Source organism: Miniopterus natalensis, chromosome 1 (genome assembly GCF_054644295.1).
Source record: "Miniopterus natalensis isolate mMinNat1 chromosome 1, mMinNat1.hap1, whole genome shotgun sequence".
Classification (NCBI taxonomy): Eukaryota; Metazoa; Chordata; class Mammalia; order Chiroptera; family Miniopteridae; genus Miniopterus; species Miniopterus natalensis.
In genome coordinates, this window is record NC_142081.1 from 48444525 (window position 1) to 48470117 (window position 25593).

The window sequence follows — 25593 nt, forward strand, 5'->3', positions numbered from 1 at the left end:
CTGTTTGTTACTATGCCTCGAAATAACATGAATGTCCTGCTTAAAATTAATTATAAAAATGTGTATCGAGCCCTGGCCAGGTGGCTCAGTTGATTGGAGCATATACCAAAAGGTGGTGGGTTCAATTCCTGGTCAGGGCACATACCTAGGCTGTGGTTGTTAGGTCCCCGGTTGGGGCGCGTACGGGAGACAACCAATCAATTTCTCTTTCATGTTGCTGTTTCTCTCTCTCTCTTTTCCTCTCTTTCTAAAATCAATGAAAAAAAACCATATCCTTAGGTGAACATAAAAAAAAAAGTGTATCAGAGAAAGAGAGATTAAGGAAAAGTATTATTTCCAAAGTAAAAGGACATACTGAATATTTTCAGATTATTTTACTACTAATCCACTAAAAAAACATGGGTATGTGACAGTTTCTAAAACAAAGGAATTAATGCTGTGATGGCTTTTTAAATTTAGTTAAGTCAACAATTCCTGACCATTCTGGAATTCTGCACTCCTGTTTATTGCCACCTCTTTCCCCCTATAATACAGATGATTAAATTTGGATTGTGTATTAATAGAATTCTGATACAGCATATAAATGAAATGGACCCTGCCAAACATAATTAAAGTACGATAAAATCTTACATAACAAATCAACATTATGGGCTACAGTCTCATTCCCACCTTTCAGCCCTTTAAACTGTTTATTCTGAATTTCTTAAAAGAACATTTAAATTAGTTAGATTTGAGATTCTAGAGTTCTGCAAATTTCTACAACTGTAGAAAAACGGCAATATTAATTCTGACAATGAGTGCTTATTTGGTGGTGGGGGGTCCTCCTGTGCTTAGGGAACTACAAAACCCATTAGACATGACCGTAAAATAAGCATAATTATTCCATAGCCCAGGAGGTCCTCGTTCATTTTATTCGCCCCCCCCTTGTCCACCGCCTTCCAGGGGTGCTGAAGGTCAAGGCTTGGCTAAGCAGGTTTAGAGGAGAAGCCTGGAGGCCGGACGCGATTGGGAGTCTTTATAGACCACACGACAGGAAATAGCTTGTGAACTGCCCCGGTGTTTACAAACCACGGGGAGAAAATTTCAGATCCCGAGTCTAGGGTTGATGCGACCCCTTCAGGCTTCCGCAGTTGCTGCCACACTCAAGGCTGGGCTTTCCCTGGAGTTCCCAAGGTCCAGCTTCCACTGGAATCGCAGCGTTGACCCACCCCCAAGGCGGCACGAGAGGAGAGAGAGAGAGTGATTTACTGTTGCACTTATGTATGCACCCACTGCTTGATTCTTGTATGCGCTCTGACCAGGGACTGAACCCGCAAGCTCGGCCATAGGAAGGACGGCGCTCTAACCGACTGAGCACGCGGCCAGGCACAGCCTCGCCCGCCAGCTTGCGGCGATGGCGAGGCGGCGATGAAGCTCTCCCTGCCCCGAGCGCCTGGTGAGGGGCCGCGCTCCGGGGGGACCCAGTGCGCCTTGGAGCGGGGAAGACCGCAGCTCGGTCTCCCAGGGGAAGAAGGGCTGGCGTCCTCCAGGCCTCGGACGCGGGCTGGGCCCCAGTGCCCTGGGGCTGCATGGCTCCTGCAGCCGCGTCCGTCGGCCACCAGCCTCCCCGCCGGGAAAGGTACGCCCGGGGCAGGCGCGCCCCCCACGCCCGGAGCCCCGCCACGCGCGCCGCCGGCGGAGGCGCAGCCGGCCCGCTGCCGCCGCGCGCCCTCGCCCACTAGCGCCCACCGGCCGGGGGAGGCGCTGCGGGCGCGGTGGGAGCGCCGCCTCCTCTTCCTCCAATTCCTCCCGCCTCCTCCCTCCTCTCTTCCCCACTCCAGTTCCCACTCCCTGGGCGGGGTGAGCGCGGCCGCTTCGCAGGAACCGTACGGAAATGGCAACTTGCGCGGTGGAGGTGTTCGGACTCCAGGAGGACGAGGTGCGGGGGCCCCGGGGTTGCGGGGCGGGCTTCCCATCGCGCTGCCTAGCTGCCAGACCCGGGGAGGCGGCGGCGGCCAGGGGGGTCGGCTCTCAGCCCCGTGCTTCCTCCGCGCGCGCCCCGGGGACGCGCGAGGCGCCGTGGGACCTTGGGGGGGGGTGGGGGGCGACCCGGCGCGCGCGGGCCGGGGCTGGGGCACGCGGGAGGGAGCCGCATTCTCTCCGCAAACCCCTTAGGCTCCACAGCCCTGTCCTCCCCGCGCCGCCGCCTTCCGAGTCCGTTTCCTTCAGGAAGTGCTGCGGCGGGGGCTCGGCGGCGAGCGGCGCGGGGGCGCGCGGGGGCGCGGGGGCGCGCAGCCCCGGGCCGGCCCCTTCCTGCCACCCCGGCCCGGCCCGGGAGCTGGGGGGGCTTCCCTGGAGCTGGGCATCCCCGCAGTTGATTAGCCTACTCTGGCAGAGGCCCGCTGGGCTCAGTTCTTTGGACTTTTGTCCTGAGGACGTCCATGGGGATTGTGATGAGCAGTTTTGGTTTTCTTCTTCTTCATCTGCAATCCTTTTTAACCTTCTTTGGAGACGGGGATGGTGAAACAGGCAGATCGCTTTTCCTCCTCATATTTAGCAACTAGTGTCACGTGTTGAAAAGTTCCTGCTATGTTTCACCGGTCTATACTGATATTTAAACAACAGACCTGAAAAAGTATACATACATGAAAGGATGTCCTATAGCTGTTCCCTTTGAGAATGAAGTTCTGCGACTTGAGAAGGCAAAGCTGCCTCTTCTCAGTTAAGTAACTTGAGGGTGGTTATGCCTTAACGCTTCTTAAAAATAAGTCATTTGGAAAGGGTTGTTCTGTTTTAAATGAGGTGGGTGGGAAGTGAAAAGACTGTTTAGTTTCTTTAACAGTTTGGAGAAAAAACACCCGTCAAATTTAAGCATTCTTATTGACTTAACTGTCACATGTTTCTGTTCTCAAGATTGGACCCACTGGACTGTAAATCTTTAAGCCTAATTGCTTAGATGCCTTCTAACAGTGCTGTAATAGTACCTTCTCTCAGTAACTTGGTATCTTTAAGCATCTTTTACAAAATGTCTTTTACATTTCTCTTGAAAGTCCTTTGTTTATAAACAGTGGGCGACTTGTTGATGCGGGCAAGTTAACTCAGCGTGTTTGGAGAATGATTATGCAATGCGCTTAGACTTTAATTTCTTAGTGATTGCTACTAGAAAAGAAGCAGAGGGGTGGTGGACAGATGGTGGCAGCTTGGTAGTCCCTTGGAAGCAACACTCAGTATGTTTAGCTAAAGATAATATCCAGCTAATGTTCTGTAGAAGAGATCAGAGGAAAGTAATGCAGTGTTGACCCTACAATAGCTTTCTTCTTATCAGATTTCCTTGCTACAAGCTGTCCAATGCTGATAACCTCAAGCTGGCATCCAGCGCAATCTGGCTGGCCTTGGACTTCCTTTCTCTGTTGTTGTTGTTGTTGTTGTTGTGTTTGTTGTTACTCAGATATAGGCCCTGCTGTTCCAGATTTCTCATTCCACTCCCAGCAGAGCCAATTGATCATAGACAGAACATTGCCAAAGGTATCATTCACTTCTCTCCCCCTTGGTACAGACAGGATCTGTGTTTACAGTTATCTGCTTCTCACATCACCCTCTGCCCAGCTGAGATGAAATGACTTGTGGCAGTTAGTGGGTGGTCATTAAGCAACTGGGGCTAAAGGCCAGAAACTCCACCCTTTGAAATGAGGCTTTCCTGAACTTGCTGAAGGATTCGTACTTCTGGGAAGTTTCATGGCATGGGGCCCACTCTAATTTGTGTGATGGGGGTCTGGTTGTCAGTCACATGACCCAAATTTTCTTCCAGCTCCCCCTGTCCACTTTGTCCACATTGAGAAAGAGAATGAGACAGGAAGATAAAAGACATGATGGTGGTGTTGTCTTCCACTTCTTCCATTGTAATGTAGGTTATTCATTCAACATTTATTGACTGTCTGTTCTGTTTCACGCAGTTTGCTAGGCACCAGGGATTCAGAGAGAAACAACAGTGTCCGCCTCTGAAGAGCTCACAGTCTGTTGGGAAAGAGAGAGAAATCGCTTGTTTTCTGGTAGAGGTTGCCATCTCATCACTATCATTTGCCATTTATTTTCTGCTCCATCACAAAAATGAAAGAGGGCTTAGAAAAGCCTCCCCCTCCCTATTTTTAAAAAAGAAAAACTATGTAGCTATGTCATTGTCTAAAACTCAGACTAGTCTGGGAATAGGCAGCCCTCTGCTGTTGATTAAAAGTAAGGTAGCTTCTTCTATTACAGCCAAAAAAGAAAGATGATTCTTATTTTAAATTTGAAACTGAAACAAGGAGAAAGATGAATAGACATGGGGTAGAAGCTAGCGAGAGAACTGTAACTTAACCAGTATGTACTGAATAGCCACTTTGTCACACCGTGAGCATATTAGTATTGAAGTCTGCTGAAGTGTAGCTCATAATGCCTCTCACTTTTCCACGAGTTTTAGCTCTTCTCCGACTTGTGTCTTTCGGTAAGAGATGGTCCTGGCTCCACAAGCAGAATTTTGCCATTAGAGCATAACAAACTAAGGAAGTCATGTAATATAATTTCTACCAAATTTGCTCGGACAGCGTCCTGAAGTTAACAGAAGATAACTGCCATAGATCTTTGGGGAGGAGGAGTGTGGAGGATTGGGGACTGGAAATCAGCATCCCTTCCAACCTCGTGCCAGCGGACTTCCCTGTTATGCAGAGGCCGGAAAGCTAAACACCGTGTTTCCCAGACTCTCTTGCCCTTAGCATTCTGGAAATAGGTTGTGAAATAGGCTTCCTCATGAGGTGCACGCACTTGAGATTTGGAAGGTGGAAATAAGTACAGCATAACTTCTTGTTGTGGGGTGGTTGTTTTTTCGTGTGTGGGGGGCTGTTGGTTTTTCTGCTGACAAACATTGTCATGTAGACATGAGTTTTTCTGCAAAAGTGTTCTGGTATCTGGTAATACTGGCTTGTGGGTATTGATAGGAAACTGCAAGTAGAGGGTTGGTGGTGGTGACTTCCTGATGTCTTGATTGGGTGTGTTCTTAAAGTCAGCAGGTCTGTGAAAGCTGATCACCTACTTTTCTGACTGGGGCAGAAGTGGCAGGTTCCTGGGTGGGCCAGTACTGAGGTATTTTCATGTCCTCTGGAAAGAAATAAAGGGGAAAGAGCTGAGAGTGTCCATTCCACAATTCCCACACACAGAGGAATGGGTGCCTTTGGTGGTGTCAGCTGCCACAATGCATTAGCAGCGGGATAACTAACACGTGCATGTTCTGACACCTCTAGACCCACTAATGCTGAGCAGAAGCAGATCTGCCTGCATTGGCATTATACTCAGCCTGGGAACACAGTTCCCAAACCTTTATTCACTGCGCACAGAGAAGGAGAAGCACAGTTGAAGCAGCAGCTGCGTCAGTGTTTAGCCCAATCTTTCATGTATTGTTTATGCCATTACTGCTTTTTTGCAACTCTTTAATTCCAGCATCATCCTAAAGTATTTTTCATGGGTTCCCATGGGATCAAAGAAGTGCATAAATATAGTTTCTTTGTAACAATTTGCTCTTTAATTATTTTAAACCAACAGAAAGTTTGGAAGTACAGTATGAAGAGCTCCAAATCCTCCTGATTCAGATTTTCCAGCTGCTGACATTTTACCACAGTGGCTCCATTTTTTGCCATTTTCATTGGTCTTTTTCTGAACCATTTCAGGGCAAGCTGCAGATATAATGCCCTATCACCTCTAAATACTTTAGAATGTATTTTCCTGAAACAGCAATACTTTCCTACGTAACAACCATCCAGCCCTCTAAAACCAGGAAGTCGACATTGATACACTACCATGCAATCCACAGATCCCATTCAATCTTTGACAAGCGTTCTAATGATTTCTCTTTTTTCCTTTCTGATCCAAGATCACATTGAGGAACATATGGTGCGTGTACTTGTCATATATTTGAAGTGTCTCATCTGTGCAAGTTCCTCAGTCTTTCTTGTCCTTAGTAGTTTTAAGGAGTATAGGCTGGACAACCTGTAGGATGTTCCTCAGCCTGGGTCTGCTTACTGTTTCCTCGTGATCACATGAAGGTCCTGCTTTTTTGGCAAGAATCACAGAGCTGCTGCTGTGTTCTCAGTGCACCACGTCAAGGAGTACATGATATTGACTTGTCCCGTTGCTGTTGATGGTAACCTTGATCACTTGGTCATTTTGGTGTCTACCAGGTTTCTTTTTTGTAATGTTACCATCTCCCTTTTTAATAATTGGCTAGTATTTTGTCAGGACATATTCAGAGATTATGCTCGTATCTTATTTCTCATTCATCAGACCTCCATCCACCAGTTTTAGCATCCATTGATGATGTCCACCAGAACCAAACACCACTATTTTTTAATTTCCATCTTTATTAATTGGCATTTTGTGTAAGAAGGGCTTTCCTTGTCTCTTCACTTACTTATTCTTTTTTTTTTATATCAGCATGGACTTGTAGAATCCCACCTTATTCATTGGGTTGTAATTAATTACTGTCATTAACTATTTTGTTGCTCAGATTAATCCAGGTTGGCTAGTGGAAGTCCTTTCAAGGAGGCTCTTAGGTCATTGTGACATGTCTCCATCATTCTTTGAACATTTCATTTTTTTTTCTGGCAGATGTTCCAAGCTCCTCTTGTATTTAGTCTCACCCAGTGCTGTCTGGAATTTGTCATTTCTCTTAAGAACACTGGTTCCATTTGGTAGGAAATGTTTTTTAGAAGCCAAGATCTGAGTGATCAGTGTGCTCATTGCTACTGCATGTCATTGCTCTTCAGCCATTTCAGGAAACAGAATTAAGAAGTGTGTGTGTGTGTGTGTACGCGCGTGTGTGCGTGCGCCGACGCACTACACACATAGGCATATATAAGTACACACATAAATCTATAGTTATTTCTATATCAGTCTGTATACAGATAGTTAAAAACCATTAATTCATGCCAATTTCTCCAATTCAAATCTGATATCTCAGGGTTCTTTGTAGCCCTAAGTACCTTCTCTAACTGAAAATTCTGACTTTCATTATCCTCATATTATGTGCTCAATCCATTTACCTATGTTTTTGGTGTAACTAATTTTCTAACTGTGCAGGCATCTCCTCTGCCACTTGTGCACCCCACTTTCTGCTCCAGTGGGAGTCCTGCTGTTACATCTCTGTGCAACACCTTCCTCCTCTGTGTCCCATGCCAGTGGGTACGTTACTGAGCATCTCTGTATGGCACCTCCCTCCTCCCCGCAGTGCCCCGGGCTGGAGAGTTATGCACCTCCCTGTAACTACCCCGGCCCCCAAACTCTGCCTCAGGTAGGCCTGCTGTTGACTCCTCTGCACCAGAAAGAGAAGATGAGGAAAGAGTTTATAAATTCTCACACACACACACACACACACACACACACACACAGAGCTAGCAATTCATATATCACATAGGAATAGAATCTTGAAGGCACCTTATAAATAAATCATTTAGGATAAGCAGGGGTATAGAAAATGGAATCTGACTAGGTTAGAATTCTGGCCCTGTCACTTACTGAGTCAGCGGCCTAGGTATTTGACATCCTTCAGAACAGGATATTTAAATCAGTTGATTCTCCCATCCTCTAGCTATATCTAGCATTAGGAATATTCTGCCAGACATGTAAGATTGCTGATTTGAATCGCAAATCCCACTATTCTACTGAATTCTATGGCAGTGGGTGTTACTGGCCTTTCTCTCCTTGAAGCTTCTATTTAGTGCAGGTCCCTTGCCAATCCTATCACAGTTTTAAGAGGATAAATGAATGGAGAAGGTAGGAGAAGTCTGGAAATAAATGCAGGGGAAAACACACAGTACAAACAAATGCAAAAAGGTTTTGATAATACTTTTCTGAAAGTCCTGAGGAATAATATGTCTGTAGTCCAATGTTGTAACCTCATGCCCTGACCAAATGTCTGGTTTCCATGGATGCAAGACATGTTGGAGCAGTGAAGAGAGTAGTGTGAACAAACAATCATGTCAGTGCATAAAGATGCTTTAATATAAATATTCTCCTTCAGGGTAAAAGACTCAACCAAAATATAATCATAGCTGCCTTTAATTGAACACTTGCTATATGCCAGGTGCCAGGTTACGTGTTCTCATACTTTAGCTGTGATCATCACAACAATCTTGCAAAGATAGATAGTGTTATTCCCACCTTACAGATAGGGAATCTGAGGTTGTGATTTGCTCAGGGACTTATTCCTGGTAGGGAGCAGGTCTGGGACTGAAAACCTGATCTCTTTAGTACCAAAGACTTGGTCTTTCCACTGTGCTGCTGTACATAGCTGCCCAAATAAAAGAATTTAACAGAAGAAATTCTTTCTCAGAAAGACGAGTGGAACATGAGCAAAATTAACTTGTGATTGTTTTCATGTTCTTTCTTCCATATCTTCTGTCTTTTTTTGTCATTACAGCTTTTCAGTGGACCTCTGAAATAACTGAATTTCATATTTGCTTAACAAATATTTCTTGAACACTTATGTGTAAGGCATTTGGGTTGAGTCATGAGGTTATAATGATGAATTACAGATTTTGCTGAACTTATAGTTTAAGGGAAAGAGTGACATTAAATATTTCATATCAAGTAACTACAACATCTAATATAGCTGGTTCCGATTTTTGTGATGGGAAGTGCAAGGAGAAAGTTGAAAAGTTAAACTGTCAGAAGTTTATCATTTCCTGGAATTGTTTTTAATTAATGCTTGTTATATTTTTCCTTTGGAGACTTCTGGGGGATAGTTTCCGTAGAGGCTCCACAAGAATCGCTTAATTTTCTTAGAGGGGTATGATGACCTCTTTCCTCAAGTTCATGTACAAATTATAAACACTTGTCTGCACTTAGGAAAGCTAAGATTATCAAATAACACACATTATTTGCTGATGGCACTTCTTTTTGCATTCAATATTATCTTGTGTTAGTTTCAGGTGTACAGCATAGCAATGGTTAGACAATCATATACTGGAAAAAGTTTGTATTATTAATTAAGTCATCACAAAAAATATATCTAATTTTCAGAATTCAGTCTTGGAATTAGTACCTTGTTTAATAAAGTATAGCCACTTCCCAGTCAAATGGTATAGTGAGAATTTGGCTGTTGGGGCCCATAGAATACGTTCATGGCTCTATTTATTCAGTGACTTTCCAGGAAAAAAAGGTAATCTGAAAACCTCTTCAGATTTTTGCCAGCCAATCCCTGTAGAAAACTGAAATTTCAGTTTACATTTTCTTCTCCGGTTTTCAATTCTGTCTTTATTTCTGATACCTGAAGACTTCCTTTCTTATAAGATCAGCTGTGTATTAAGCTTTAATTGGGATAGAGGAAGTTATATTTTATCTAGCATCTCTAGTTAAAGGATTTTTGTGCTATCTGAATTTATCATCTGAGTTTTAGAGTTAATAGAATATTTCAATTATATTTTTTTCAGTGAAACCTTCAGGAATGGTGGTTGTAAGTATTTAGAAATGGAAGAAGATTGAAATAAATACTCTATAATATATATATTTTCTCCCACCCAGACCTCTCCCCAGAAGGGAATATGACTATTAGAGGTGGGTTAATTTTAGAATAGAATCAGGTTGGTATCAGTTGGGCAACATTTATTTAATATTTTTTTGATCTTATAACTGCTACCTACTGTGAATACTTTTGTACTGATGTCCTTGAATACATGAGTCAGAGTTTGTGTAGGGGATGTATCTAAAAGTGGATGTTACCAAATATCTCTTAAAAATGATTCTTCAACTTACACTTCCACCAACAGTGTATTAGAGTTCTCTCTGATGACTGGTGAGATTGAGGATCTTTTCATGTGTTTACTGGCCATTCTCTTTGACTTCTTGTATTAGGTTGTTTATATTTCACTTATTGGTTTTTAGAAATCGTTTATATATTCTGGATAATCATAATTTGTCAGTGGTACATATTTTAGACACTTTCACCCTATCTGTCCCCTTGCCTTTTCATTTTGCTCAGGCATCTTTCCTCATACAAAAGTTGTTAGTGTAAAATCTAACAACTTTTCCTATGAGGGTTTGTAGTTTTTAAAATTCTTATTCTTAAACTTCTTATAAAAATTTTGAAGTTTTATTTTTCACTTTTACACTTGAATGAACCTGGAACTTAGGTTTATATACAGTATAAGGTAGTGATTGTATATTATTGTTTACTTCTCTGCTCATTTTTATGCCGCCCTATGAATTTCAGAATCATTGGTTAAGACCCATGAAAAAAATCCAAGGGGAGAGTTGAAACTGAATTCAGTTTATCCGTTACGTTGGAGTAAACAGACAATATTAATTATTTTCATCTGTGAACATAGTGAATTTTTAAATTTAAGTCTTCTTTATGTTCAATAATTTAAGAAATAATTTTATCCATAGAGTTTTAAAAGATTTTTATTTTTATTTCTTTGTGTCTAACAGTTTTGTTTAATTGGGAATTTTAAAAAATATGCATTCTGTGTTATAATATTTTCTTACCCACCTTTTAATTTTGAAAAATTTCACATCTAAAGGACAGTTGAAGAGTAGCATAATGATACCCATCAAATTGATAGCATTTTGCTTATTCCCTTTGTCCACTCACATATACACACACACATACACACACACACACACACATACACTCACACTCACTTTCAGCTTTTTATTTGCTGAGCCATTTGAGTATGTTGGAGACTGATTATACTTTATCCCTAAATATTTCAATATGTATATCTTGAAACTAAGACATTAGTATATAAAACCTCATAATAGTATTATGATACCCAAAATATTTAATATTTGATATATTATAGTATCAATATATTAGTTTTATTTAATACATAATCTATTGAATGGGGCTATAAAAATAATTAGTATCCTAAACAGTTATTACAAATGATTATGAACTCTTGATTTGTGTTATTGTATACATAGCAACAATGGTAAATTCATACTAGTTTTAATAACTTAGCTATAGATTTTCTTGGAAGGAATGATAAATTCTTCATGCAATAATTTGACTTTAGTTTTTCTGGCTTTTCTTTTTGGATAATCAAATCATCTACAAATAACAAATAGTTTTTAATTTTTTTTATAGCTTTTAATGAAATTAATTGTTGAAAAAGATTCCTCCAATTAATTTTAATAACCTGTTTATTGTATTTGATATATATATTTGAAGGACTGTGTCTTAGATAAGTTATAAAGTACATGAAAATAAAATATACATTTTTGTATTTTAGGAAAATGTTCGAATTGTGAGGGTGAAAGTTATAGCTGGAATAGGCCTTGCGAAGAAGGATATCTTGGGATCTAGGTAAGTATATAAGTATATTAATTTGGGTTGTAATATTAAAATTTGCACTTTTTAAATGAATTTTTCTAAACTTTGATTAGATGAAACATTGAATAATATTATTATTGCTCTGGCCGGTGTGGCTCAGTTGGTTGGGTGTCCTCCCATGCACCAAAGGTTGCTGGTTCAGTTTCCAGTCAGGGTCAGGGAACATACCTGGGTTGAGGGCTCGATCCCCAGTGCGGGGTATGCAGGACGCAGCCGATCAATGTTACCCTCTCACATCAATGTTTCTCTCCTCTCCCTTCCTCTCTCTCTAAGAATCAATAAACTATTCTTAAATATATATATTTTATTATTAAATTGTTGTTCCAGGTAGAATAGTAATATTTATAATTGGTGGTTTGCCAAACTCCTTGATGTCTGAATTACTGAATTTGTGAAATTAGACAAAGATATAACTCATAAGATACATTTATGATTTCTGCTTCTGAGCCTCAATAAGATTGTAACAGACTAATTCTTTAGCAGATAACAACCATAAACTCTGAACAGAACACAAAAAGCAGCAACCTGAAGGCAGTGGAGAGTGAACGTAGCAGGCAGAATCTAGTGGCGAGTCCATGAATGGAGGCGGGAAGTTGTACTAAGTGAGTTCCCAATTTTATGAATTAGTTTGAGGCCAAGTGTAATTAGCACCTGGAAAAATTGTAGTCTTCATGGCCCAGGAAACCAGAAGACTTCATCTGAAAAAAGGCATGGCAGTGGTAGGGATTTTGGAAGGGAAAGAACTGGAGAGGAGAATCTCAAACTCATCTACTAACATCTCTTGCTGACCGTGAATCACACATCTGAAGTAGATTCAGAGCAACTCAGCTAAAGACAAAAGATATGAAAAGAGACCAGAGTTACTGCCCAGGGAAAAGGGTTTGTGGTTCTTGTTCAAATAAGATAATTAATTGCATGATAAAATAAAACAAGTACTCATCAGAGAAAAATTGCAGAATCCAGAGTCTCCACAATTTAACATTTATAATGTCCAGAATATAATCCAAAATAGTATGATCCATAAAGAACCAGGAAAATGGAACACATTCTCAGTAGAGAAAGTAAAATATACTCACAAAAAAAAAAATCAAAAGATTGGAAATCTCAGGAATGAAAGAGAAACTATCAAAAGTGAAAATTCTAGAATTAAAACATAGAATGTTTGAAATTAAAATTCTTGGGTGGAATCAACAGCAGAATGGAGATGAGGAAGACTTAAGGATAGGTCAATAGAAAATATTTCCCAATGAGAAAATGAGACTAAGATGGAAAAAATTTTTTAAATGGATAGAGCCTCAGGAACTTGTTAAATCATGTTAAACAGTCTAACATACATGAAATTAGAAATAGAGGAGAGAGAAAGAATGAGGCAGAACATTTTTTGAAGAAATAATGGCCAATTTTTCCAAACTCGATGAAAGATACAAATATATAAAAAATACCAAGCAGGATAAACACTAAGAACATACTGAGGCACATAGTGTCAAACTATTGAAAGCCAAGTATAAATAAAAACCCTGACAGAAGACAGAGAAGAAAATGACATGTTCCATAAACAGGAGCTGCAATTCAGGTCAGCACTCACTGCTCACAAACTATGGAGGCCAGAGGGAAATGAAACAATGAAATCACAACTGTCAAATCCAGAATTCTATAGTCAGTGAAAGTATCCTTCAGGATGATGACAAAATACCATTTTCAGGTAGAAGAAAACTATGAGACTGTCATTGGCACTATGAGAAAAGCTAAAGGAAGTTTTTCAGGTAAAAAGAACAGGCAATGGAAACTCAGCAGAAATGGTAAATATCTGGGAGGATTCAAAAGACTTTTTTGTTGTTTTCATGAAAACTTTTAAGACTGAAACTTAAGCCTGCTAAAATCATAACATTGTCTTGCGGGATTTATATATGTAGGTGGAATATATATAACAATTTTAGCATAAAGGACAAGGGTAGGTGTGAGTTATGGACCCATTTACTAGAGTGGTACAGTATTATGTGTAAGTGGAATAAAAAAAATTAAGGGTGTATATTGTAATACCTAGATAAACTACTAAACATACTGTAAAGAATTATAGATAATAGACAGCTCAAAATGAAATTCCTGAAAAGACAACAACACATAAACAGTTAAAAAGCGAGGATAGGACAAACGATCAAAAAAAGAATAAAGGGGGAAGGGGAAGAATAGAAAAAAACCCACCAATTGGTAGACATAAGTCTAATCCTATCAATAATTACATTAAACATTAATGGGGCGCTGCGCCTAGGTGGCGGACATGCGTGTGCAGAGTGCGGCAGAGCGAAGCTGGAGCCTGTGCGGGGACCTGACGAGCTGAGATACCCTATAAACTGAAACAGGAGAAAGAGCCCCCCAAACTTACCAAGGGCCAGGCCAAGCCCAGCAGCGCGGCAAGGAGGGTGGAGGCGAGAGTGCTGAGGAGGCCCAGCCGCAGCCGCAGGCCCAGGCTCCGCGGGCGTCCAGCAAACGAGCCCCCGCGCAGCTCAGCAAAACCAAGTGCTCAGGGGGCCCCAGGATGTCCAGAAGGAGCCAGGGCAAAGCTCCTCCTGCGTCCATTTCAGTACTGGGAGTTGCAGAAGCTTCCTGCCCTGAAAGATTCGCCAACCCAGGAGCCGGAGGAGCTGTTCATCCAGAAGCTTCTCCAGTGCTGCGCCCTCTTTGGTTTTGTGTCCGACCCACGCAGTGACCTCAGGTTCAAGGAGGTGAAGGAGATGGGATTCAGGAAACAGTGGAGTGCATCACCCATAGCGGCAGTGTTCTCATGGAGGCCCGAGGCTGTCACCGTGTTTTCACCGAACCTCTTCCAGACACCGACACCTTCATCAAATCCCACTGGGGCCTGTTTGACCCAGAGGGAGATGAGCCCATCCGGGAAGCTGCCTGGCACATCTCCAGCTCGTGTATGAGTTTCTTCTAAGGTTCCTTGAGTCTCCTGATTTCCAGCCAAACATAGCCAAGAAGTACCTTGACCAGAAGTTTGTCTTTGCTCTCCTGGACCTGTTTTGACAGTGAGGATCCTCGAGAGTGGGCCTTCCTCAAGACCATCTTGCATCGAATCCATGGCCAGTTTCTGGGGCTCCTGGCCTATGCGCAGCACATCAGCCACATCTACAGTTTCATCTATGAGACAGAGCATCACAATGGGACTGTCGAGCTCCTGGAGATCCTGGGCAGCAGCATCAAGGGCTTTGCCTTGCCCCTTAAGGAAGGGCACAAGATGTTCCTTATCCATGAACTTCTTCCCCTGCACAAGGTCAGGTCCCTGAGTGTCTATGCTGAGACCCTCAGCTGGCATACTGAGTGGTACAATTCCTGGGGAAGGAGAGCAGTCTCACTGAGCCGGTGATTGTGGGACATCTCAAGTTCTAGCCAAAGACCCACAGCGCCAAGGAGATGATCACAGGGCCACAGTCCACTCAGCCCTGGGACGATGCCCCAGTCCTCCACCCTCCACCCCCCACCTGCTGACTTGGGACAAGGCAGTGTCTCTCTAGTTACTCAGGGGAGGGTGATGCAGCACTTGAAACAGGAACACACAGTGGGTGGTCCCCCTTCTCTCCAGAATGTGTTCACGCCTCCCTGTGGCTGTAACAAACGCGCTCAGTACAGAGATGCTTAGATCTCAGACAATTGGAGATGCCTGTCCCCCTCGTGCTCCTAACCCCGCAGCCACCTGAGGCAGCTCTGAGAAATACACGCAGGAAAACATGCTCCTCTCTTCTTCCCTTCATCCTCATTTGAATTCCAGGGGTCCTTCCTTCCCTCCCTCCTCTGCAGAGGCACACAGGGAGCAGATTATTCTCACCAAAGTTATGTCAAGCCCCATTGGCCCCAGGAGTCAGTAGCTGGAGGGGTGCCGCCCTCAACAGCATAAAGAGGCCCCTACTCCAGCAGTGTGTGGCCCGAGGGGGCTGTATTATTCACCATGTGGGAGATCAAAACAGATTACTAGGCTATGGACAATAGGTGATGAACAAAGGGCCCAGATGGATCAGGAGAACGGTATGGGCACACGCCCTAAACTGTGTCCCTTTGGTGAGGAGCAGCCCTGGGATCGCAGACATGGAAGGGACCACCCGGGGCTGACTGCTTTGCTGTGCTGTTGGCTCCCAAGCTAGGAGGAACGAAGCAGGGAGCAGTGTCCTAAGCATGGCTCCCCCAACATCTATTTATTTCCTTGTTTGTGCTAATGCTGAGCAGGCCCTCACATGTCCCTTTCAGGCACTGTGGAGGGGCAAGGGACTTAGGAGGGCCAGACCCGGGTTCCAGGGCGCAGGCGGTGCAGCTTCTGGCTGTGCACATAGGATGCTTTATTCCCCAGAGTGATACATGCTAAGGTGGGTTGGGCTTGGGCCGATGTCTCCATATGTACAGAGCTGAATGAAGTGGGTCTCTGAGAAGAAGAAAAAATTAATGGACTAAGGTAAATATGAGGCAGAGGGTGTTCTAATGGATTAAAAATCAAGGCTCAATTGTGTGCTGTCTATAAAAGACACGTTTAAAATACAAACACAACTAAGTTGAAATACAGTGAATACAAAGAAATTTGCCATGTAGACAGTTAGTGTAAAAAGAGTGAAGTAGATATTTTAATATCTGATAAAATATATTCCAGCACAACATTTTTTTTGCAGATGTTTCATAACAATAAAATAATAAATTTATTTTGAAGATATAAAAATGATAAATTCGTATGTGCCTATTAACAGAAGTTGTAAATGTAAGGTGTTGCAAACAATGTATATACACTCTGAATAATTATTTATTCCAATGGGTTAAATCTGTAAAGAAAGAAAACAATTGAGCTATCAGGAAAAAGTGTGTAGACATTTTTTCAGGACACGCTGTATATGAAGCAAAACTGGGCAGAATTAAAGGAACAAACAAATAATTCCACAGTCATAATTGGAGACATTAACGCCTCTCTCAGTGACTGATGAAACAAGTAGATTAAAAAAATCAACAAAAACATAAATTTAAGCAGTATTATGTACAACTTTGACCTAAAAAACATTCTTTCCAAGTGCACATGGTACATACACCAACATAGTCCATACATTTGTTATTTATCTATTACTGCACAATTATGATAACCACAAACTTAGCAGCTTAAAAGAACACACACTTATTAACTCATACTTTTTGTGGGTTAGAAGGTTCTGTAAGGTTTAGCTAAGTCCTCTGGTTCTTGGTCTTACAAAGCTTCAATCAAGGTATTGGCCAGACTATGGCCTCAGCTGCGCCTTGTTTTGGGAAGGATCCACTTCCCAGCTTATGTGGTGGTTGACAGCATTCATTTCCTTGCAGGGTTTCAGTTTTTTGCTGGCTGTCAGCCAGAGGCCACCCTGAGTTCCTTGCCACATGGCCTTCTTCATATGGCAGCTCAGGAGCTAGCAGCCTGCCTCTCCTGAGCTGGCAAAGGAGAGAGTCTCCTGGCAAGATGGGCTACAATCTTATGCAATCACATACATTTTGTCATTTTTTTCTGTAATGTATTGGTTAGAATTCATAGGTCCTTCCCATATTTAAGAGGAGTGTACCACAAGGGCATGAACGTTAGGATGTGGAGATAACAGGAGCTACCCTAGTCTGTCTGCCATAATATGTTGGGCCATAAAACAACTGCAGATTTTGCATTCTTTGCAAGTGTACATGGTGCATTCACCAATATAGACCATGTGTAGGGCAATAAGACAAGTCTCAGGAGTTTTGGAAACACTGAAATTATATACAGGATGTTCTCTAATAACACTGGAATTAAGTTAGAAACCGATAACATTAAGGCATCTAGATTTTTCATTAAGGTATCCCAAGTATTTGGAAATAAAACAGTATGTTTCTAAATAATCTATAGGTTGAAGAAGAAATCACAAGAAAAATTAGAAAACATTTTGAACAGAATGAAAATGAAAATACAGCAATATCAAAATTTGAAGGGTGCAGCTAAAGTAATATTTAGAGGAAAGTGGAAAATTTTAAAATGTTTAACTTAGAAAAGGAGCAGGACCTAGATGAATGATTGGAGTTCTAATCTTAAGAAATTAGAAAAAGAAGAGCAAATAATTCTGAAGTAAGTAGAGGGATGAAAAGAATTAAGGATAAAGCAAAAATTGGTGAGATGGACACGACAGGAAAATCATTGAAATCAAAAACTTGTTCTTTGAAGCAATCAATAAAATTTTCAAAACATATTATCTGAAAAAGGCCTTTAATTCACAATATATAAAGTCCTCTTACAATTCAGTAATAATATGATAAGGCCAATTCAAAATGGGCAAAAATCTTGATTTTCCTTCTCAATTTCTTTTTTTTTCTCTCACTGAATTTTTTAGAGCGAGAGGAAGGGGGAGAGAGAGAAACATTGATGTGAGAAAGAAACTGATTGGTTGCCTCCTGCATGTGCCCCCACTGACTGGGATGGAACCTGCAACCCATGTGTGTTCCCTGACCAGGAACTCAACCCAAGACCCTTCGGTTCAGGGGACAACTCTCCAGCCAACTGAGCCACTTTGGCCAAGGTGTCCTTCTCCATGTCTCTTTGTAAAAGGGGTTATTGACATAATTATTTTTCACTTAAAGCTTTTTGCCTTTATTTTGTAAAAAGAGTTTACACCAATGAGATAACTTGGAACAACCTGAGGTCTTGCAGAGCTAGTTCTTGAAAATCATTGAATTAACCATCTTAATCCAAAAGAAGAAAGAACATTATAAAAAAATCAAACAAAATTTTAAAAATCTAAAAAGATTGGAAATCATTTAATTGGGACTGAAAGGTTTTCTTTGTCATTCTTTTCTATTTCACTAACGTGGTATTTTAGCTTTTTAACAAGATGCAAAAATTACTATAATTACCCCTACCTAAGGAGACCTTACTTTTTTTTTTTAATTTATCTTCATTGTTGACAGTAGAACAGATGTTCCTCTTTTACCGCCCCATTGACCCCCTCCACCCCACTCTAGCCCCCTCCCCTGGACTTCGCCACACTATTGTCTGTATTCATGGTTATGCATATATGCATATGTTTTCTAGTTAATCTTTTCCAGCACCTTCCCCCCTTCCCTCTGAAATATGTCAGTCTGTTGCATGGGGAACCTTTTAATTATAGGAAGTAATTGTAGAAATTGTTAACAAGGAAAATTCTGTGATTTTTATAGTTTGACTAAGTTTGGGAATAAGCAACAATTAATTTTTTTCTTAATTTTAACAGTGATCCTTATGTGAGAGTGACGTTATATGACCCAATGAATGGAATTTTAACAAGTGTGCAAACGAAAACCATTAAAAAGGTCAGACTTAGCAGGATTCAAAACACTTTTAATATACTGTTTTAAATTTATATGACAAAATATAAAAAATTAGTTACACTATGTTTATTGTCTTTTAGACTTTGAATCCAAAGTGGAATGAAGAAATATTATTCAAAGTAAGTATGCATTTTATGTCATTAAAACAGCAAAAAAATTTTTCTCAAAAGGTTGGAATAAATTCTCACTTATAATATTCTAAAATGTATCTTGTAAGAATTTGTGTAGATTTTTTAAAATTTAAAAAGTTAAATCTAAGTATTCCCAAGATGGCATGGTCTGTAACCATTTATTTTATTATGAAAACCATGTATATAAGGTAATGAAGGGGTAAATGATGATTGTAAACCTGGAATTATTTTATTCTAATTGAATTCTGATTTAGAGACTATATGGTGGTCTTATTCCAATTTAGAATATTTTAGTGTTTTCCCTTAAAGATGATGCAATATTTTCATCTCCCCAGTGATTTATTATATAGACTGATCCAGGCAAGAGATGATGAAGGACTACCAATAAGTGTATATATTTCTTCTTTTGCACCCTTCCTGCACATTCCTGCCTTCCCCTTCCCCCTGCCTCACTATACCATAAGAGCAGACTCTAGTCAGCAGGTATTTCAGGCTCCTCAGGAGGGCCCTCAAACTGAGAATGTCTCCTATGCGTACCTGTCAGAGTCCTTAACCTGATGCCATATACAACTGTAAAGCTGTTAAGGATTTTAGCAGGATCCAGTTTCACCACATAATACTCAACATGTCTCCAAAATTATTTTATATACAACAAACCATGAAAATCTGACCAATTCTCAGAAGAAAAGACAGTCAATAAATGACAATCCCAAGATGACCCAGACATTGGAATTATCGGTGAAACCCTGTAAAACAGCTATTATAACAATTATAACCAGGCTCCATGACATAAAGGTAAACACTCTTTATAATATAGATAAACACTCTTTATAATATAAGATAGATGTTCGCAGCAGAGAAATAGAAACTGTAGAAAAGAATGAAATAGTGCAGCTGGTGTGGCTTAGTGATTGAGCATTGACCTTATGAATCAGGAGGTCATGGTTCAATTCCCTGTCAGGGCACATGTCCTGGTTGAGGGCTCGATCCCCAGTGGGGGCGTGTAGGAGGCAGCCAGTCAGTGATTCTCTCTCATCGTTGATGTTTCTCTCTATCCCTGTCCCTCCCTTCAACTCTCTCTGAAAAACAATGGAAAAAATACCCTCAAGTGAGGATTAACAAAAAAAAACAAAAAAAAAGAAAGTAGCATCATTCTAGAACCTATAGACATTAAATGGATAATACGAGGTAGTATGAACAGCTCTGTGCCCATATTCAGTAACAGATGAAATGGACCAAGTCCTTTAAAGACACATACTACCAAAATTCTAAGAAGAAATAAATTACCTGAAATAAAGAAAGCCCTGTCTTTTAAATAAATTGCATTTGAAGTTAAAAATCTTCCAACAAAGAAAACTTCAGGTCCAGATGGTTTTTCTGTTAAATTCTACTACACATTTAAGAAATAAATAATTTCAATTCTATATAACATCTTTCTGAAAATAGAGTAGGAGGGAACATGTCTCAATTCATGAGGTCAGCATTAGCCTGATACCAAAACCAGACAAAGACTTTATAAGAAGATATAACTGCACACCATTCCTTAACCCTCATGACCATAGCCATTTTGTGGTAAGTTTACTAAATTGGACCCGTTCTATTCTGAAAGGGCCAGAAATTTGTCCTCAAATTACTTCTGGGTATGGGTTTGCCATTTCTATCTGCAGGAACTCAGCCAGCGTAACTGTCTGGGGGCTTACAGAAGGCGTGTTCCATAGGGATAGAAATCCACACAACATTTTATGCTTCCAGGGGACCCAATTCACAGAGAAGGAGGTTCAAGAATGAGTCCCTGACCGTGGGATCCATTGGTCACAGCACCTGCCACACCATCCAGGAGCTCATAGAGCTGGAATAGCTACTGAAGGCACAACTGAAGCACCAATATGGAGGCAGTGCTTTACAAAGATGGCAAAGTACTGTCAGTACTTTGCCAGTTTATTCATTAAGCCAGAGACCTCAATATGAGGCTATATTCGCAACAGAAAGTATACGTGGGTCCAGCAACAAAGGAGTAGAACTAGGAGTGGCCCCACTTACCATTATTGCCAAAGACCCAGTGGAGGACTATGTGCTTCTCTTCCCTGGAACTCGGCTCTGTTGAGTTAGAGGTCAAGTCCCCAAAGGGAGCACACTTTCCAGGGGACATAGCAAGGATTCTATCAAACCAGGCTACAGCTGCCATGAGGGCACTTTGGACTCCTTGTATCCAGGAACCAGCAGGCGACTGGGGCTATTTCTTGGTTGACCTTGCAGGTAGAGTCCTCCTCCACAGCCTATCTGATTTCTGTAGGGATCAGACTAGAGAATCAAATGAACATTTTATAGGAGCCACTCTTCTAGCCTTTAGGTCTTTTCTGCTGGTACTAATCTTTAACATTCCCATGAGGTTGCAATGTTTTTGTTTTTCAAATAGCTTTATTGAGATAAAATTCACATAACATACAATTCACTAGCTCAGGTATACAATTCAGTGCTTTTTAGTATATTCACAGAATCATTTTTTGAACATTTTCATCGCCCCAAAAAGGAACCCCATAGCCACAAGCTGTCACTCCCCATTTTTCCCTCAACAGCTGCCCCTCCTCCACGCAACTGCCAATCTACTTTCTGTCTCTTAGATTTGCCTATTTTGGACATTTCATATAAATGGTGTCATGCAATATATGCTCCTTTGTGTCTGACTTCTTTCACTTGGCGTAATGCTTTCAAGGTTTAATCATGTTATAACATGTATCAGTACTTCATTTCTTTTTATTGCCAAATAATAGTCCATTGTATAGATAACCACACTTTATCCATGCGTCAGTTCATGGGACATGTGGGTTCTTTCCATTTTTTAACTATGGTGAATGCTGGTGCTACGAACATAACATTGGTGTACAAGTTTTTGTGTGAACATAGATTTTCACTTGGGGAAGTATATGCCTAGACGTGAGATTGCTGGATCATATGAGGAGCTGCCAGTTTTCCAAAGTTCTATACCATATTACATTCCCACCAACAGTGTATAAGAGTTCTGATTTCTTCACATCTTCAACAATACTTGTTATTATTTGTCTTTTTATTATAGCCCTCTTTGTGGGTGTGAAGTGGCATTTACTTGTGGTTTTGATTTGCATTTTCCTTTGGATAAGGATGTTGAGCATCTTTTCATGAGCTTATTTTCCAGTTGTATATCTCCTTTGGAGAATTGTCTGTTCAGATCTTTTGTCTGTTTTATAATTGGGTTATTCGTCCTTTTGTTATTAAGTTGTTGTAGTTCTTTATTTTTCTAGATTACAAGTTCCTTGTCAGATACATGATTTGCAAAAATTTTCTCCCATTCTGTAGGCTGTCCTTTAATGTTATTGATAGTGTCCTTGGAAGCACAAAAGTTTTAAATTTTGATTAAAAAGTATCTATTTTCTCTGTTATTTACCTATTGTTCTCTTTTGTTGCTTGTGCTTTCATTGTCATTTCTAATCGATACTGTTTTAGATTTACTGTCTTGACCAGAGGGAGGACAGTTTCAGAGGCATCCACGTGGCCTTCTCACTGTGAGCTCTTTTCCCACAAGTCATGAGTCAGTGTGGTGGTGGTGGTGGTGAGGAGATCCAACTTCCAGTATGTCAATCCCAATTTTATACTTGTAAACCAGGGAAATGACTACTGGAGGATCCGCAGAACCGGTGGACTCTGTGTAAGCTGACCTTTAGCCAGGATTCCATTTATTATCTGGTCCTGCAAGTCCTTGCTCTAATAAGGAAGCCATGATAATGCTTTGGGTTTCTAGTGTCAACAGAGACCCTGTTTCCAACGGTCTTCAGTATGACTGAGTATTCATTTCCCCCTGGGATACAATCACCCAAATAAATGGCCATAGTCCTTTTGGGGGAGGAAGGCAGGAATCATTACAATATACACTTCCTGCAGTGATGCAGGGTCGTTCCTTCTAAGGACTAGGCCACTTCTTCAGTAAGTGGACTTTGGATCAGAATATTGGCTCAGGTTGGGGAACTGGACAAGGGATTATGATTTTATTTTATTGGGGAAACTGTCTTTAGCCACTCACTTCTCCACTGTTGCCTTGTCATGATTGTACATGTTAAGCGGCACCTTCCTTGGCCACCTGCCTGTTTTGGAAGGGATGCCACCTCTATACTCTGCAGGTCGAGTCAAGTCTGCTTCACTGCCTCTCTGATCTGTCCGGTCACTACAGTAATTGTGGCCCCCTTGATTCTGGCAGTGAAATGCCACCAGCTGGCCTCTGTTACTGGAGAGGGGGAGGATATCTGTTTGCATGGGTATTAATGAGCCCAGCTCTGTGACCCCTCTCCTACCATCAGTCCCAGCATGCAGGAGAGAGCCACCGCTGCGCTGCCCCTCTCACCAGCACACGCCTGGTGGCTGTGGTTAGTGGTGCGTCCCCTGGGCACAAAAGTCTGATGGGTATTTTGGCCTCATGTAATTATTGTATATACGTATTTTCATTCTAGCATGGCCACCTTCATCCACCTTTTCATTCCTTCTCCTACCACCTGCCTGGGCAACTTAGGCATTTCCACTGGGCACATTATTCTTTCAGGCTTCTAGCAGCCACTCTAGCAGTAAATTTGCCTCATCTCATGGGGTCCTTGACTGGATGTTAAATCCCAAGTCAGTGGAATCTTGCTTATCCGGTCTCCTGTTTCTGCTCTTTTGATCAAGCATTGTTGTGCCAGGGCTATTTCTCTGGCTCCTGCTCGTCCATGACATTTAATTCTTGAAGCTGCTCCCAGATATAATAATCTCTTTCATGCCATATCAAGCCCAGCTGTGCTGTGCTGGAATTTAACACTGGTTATTATCTTGGTCGGCAGAAGAGAAGGTAGAGAAACTCCTGAGGAGAGACCTCTTCTCCTCGCAGGCAAGAAGCCTCGGCAGTGTCTTCCTGCACAGGGGAGGCGCTAGCTCTTACTACAGAGAGATGGGCTGCTCTGCAAGCTCTGAGGGTTAGGGATTTGCAGAACCAAAACTCAGGGGCACTCACCCAGATACTCCCATCTGTGGGATAGGAGTCAGGGTCCCAGGTTTTCCCAGCCAGGGCCCTGACTTGAACATAATAGACCTTCAGTGCCTGAGTATTTAAATACCTATGAGCTCTGCAACTCTGTCAGATTTGAGACTGCTCCCATTATCTCTCTGTAAGTCCTCGATACAGCCTAGTAGTCACTAGCCAACTCCATTGTTTTCATAGGCATTGCTCTCCCCATTCCTTTCAAGTGCCTTAAACATCACACTGCAAGGGTGTTCCCCTCCACCAGGACATATCCTCAGGACACCACTGGAGAAATCTTTAGAACGTGGGCCACCACCTTATGCATGGGACTTTCTGTGCCCCACATTCGGCTCAGGATGGGGAGGGCAGCTCCTGGCCTGCCAGCTGAATTTGGGCTGGTCCTAAAACCCCACCACCCGTACCATCAGTGTTGGCTTTGGGCCCTCTGAGAAACAGACACCAGGATGGGGTTAAATATGCAAGAGGTTTATTATGGAGGCACCTGTGAAGGTCAAAGACAGTGGATACACAGATGGGGAGAGCTTCTCATCATGATGCAGGCCTAACATCTGTGCAGGGAGAGGTGCGGAGGGATTGGAGAGGAAGAGCCTTACGTTGCAGCACCATCCGGAGAAAGTCTCATCCGGGCTGATGGAGAGTTCCCCGGGAGAGGCTGTCTGCTAGAGAAGACCTGTGTCGGGCAAGAATGACTGGGCTGTTGAACCCCCACTGTGTCCAATCTTTGGTAGCGAGCAAGCAGGACACAATGGATAGATTCAAAGATGCATGTCAACTGGGGGCTGTCAGTCTACTATGCAGCTTCTCTTGAAAGAGATCCAGGTGGTTCGACTCTAGCTGTTTCAGTTACGATGTTTAAGGATGTATGTTATAATCCTTAGAGCAGCTACTAAGAAAATTATAGCTAAAAATCCAATGAAGGAAATAACATGAACCACCAAGAAATACTTGAGATATATATATATATGTATGTATGTATTTTCTTCAAATATGTCTATTGATTTTCAGAGAGGAAGGGAGAGGGAGAGAGAAACATCAATGATGAGAGAGTCATTGATCGGCTGCCTCCTGCACGCCCCCTACTGTGGACCAAGCCCGCAACCCAGGCATGTGCCCTGACCAGGAATCAAACTGAGATTTCCTGGATCCTAGGTCGACGCTCAACCTCTAAGCCATGCCCGGACGAGTGGTAATTTTTTTTTTTTTAAGGGAGGAAAAGCGGAATAAAGATAAATAGGGAAGAAGTAGAATGATGATAGTCGTAAAGCCAACCATCTCAATAATTTCTTTAAAAAGCAAGATTCAACTGTATGCTATTTACAAAAGATACAATTTGAGTATAAAGACACAGGCAGGTTAACAGTAAAAGTGTAGAAAAAGATTTACCATGCAAACACGAAGCTAAAAAACCCCAAATAAAACCCAGATGAAGTAGACTTCAGGATGAAGAATATTACCAGAGATAAAGACTGACATTTCATGATCATAAAAGGGCTTATTTATCAAGAAGACGTACAATCCTAAATTTGTATGCACCTAATAAAAGAGCTTCAAAATTATGAAGCAAAATTGACAGAACTAAATAGAGGAATAAATAAACCCAGAATAGTTGAAAATTTTATTACTCCTCTTTCAACTGATAAAACAACTAGACCAGGGGTGGGAAACGTCCAGGAAATCATTTGATCTGGGCCCGTCAAGGCAACTGCAAGCACGACTTGAAATTCAATAAATCTAGGAGCTTTTTTCATAGCTAATTTTTA

At 41.6% G+C, this 25593-nt stretch overlaps 1 protein-coding gene and 1 pseudogene across 2 annotated transcripts in view; both read left to right on the forward strand.

Moving 5' to 3' along the window:
• The first annotated feature begins 1819 nt into the window (after positions 1-1819).
• NEDD4 (NEDD4 E3 ubiquitin protein ligase) overlaps positions 1820-25593 on the forward strand; it is a 106001-nt gene continuing 82227 nt past the window's right edge. The window contains exons 1-4 of one of the 2 annotated variants that reach the window (XM_087821331.1): positions 1820-1918; positions 11235-11308; positions 18565-18643; positions 18742-18780. In XM_087821331.1, coding sequence (XP_087677457.1) covers positions 1874-1918; positions 11235-11308; positions 18565-18643; positions 18742-18780 — 237 coding nt within the window. In that variant the 5' untranslated portion in view covers positions 1820-1873. Of the gene's footprint in view, positions 1919-2463; positions 2701-11234; positions 11309-18564; positions 18644-18741; positions 18781-25593 lie in introns of those variants that run through there. The other variant, XM_087821333.1, reaches the window with a different exon arrangement.
• On the forward strand, positions 13017-14824 carry LOC107546545 (serine/threonine-protein phosphatase 2A 56 kDa regulatory subunit delta isoform pseudogene; annotated as a pseudogene).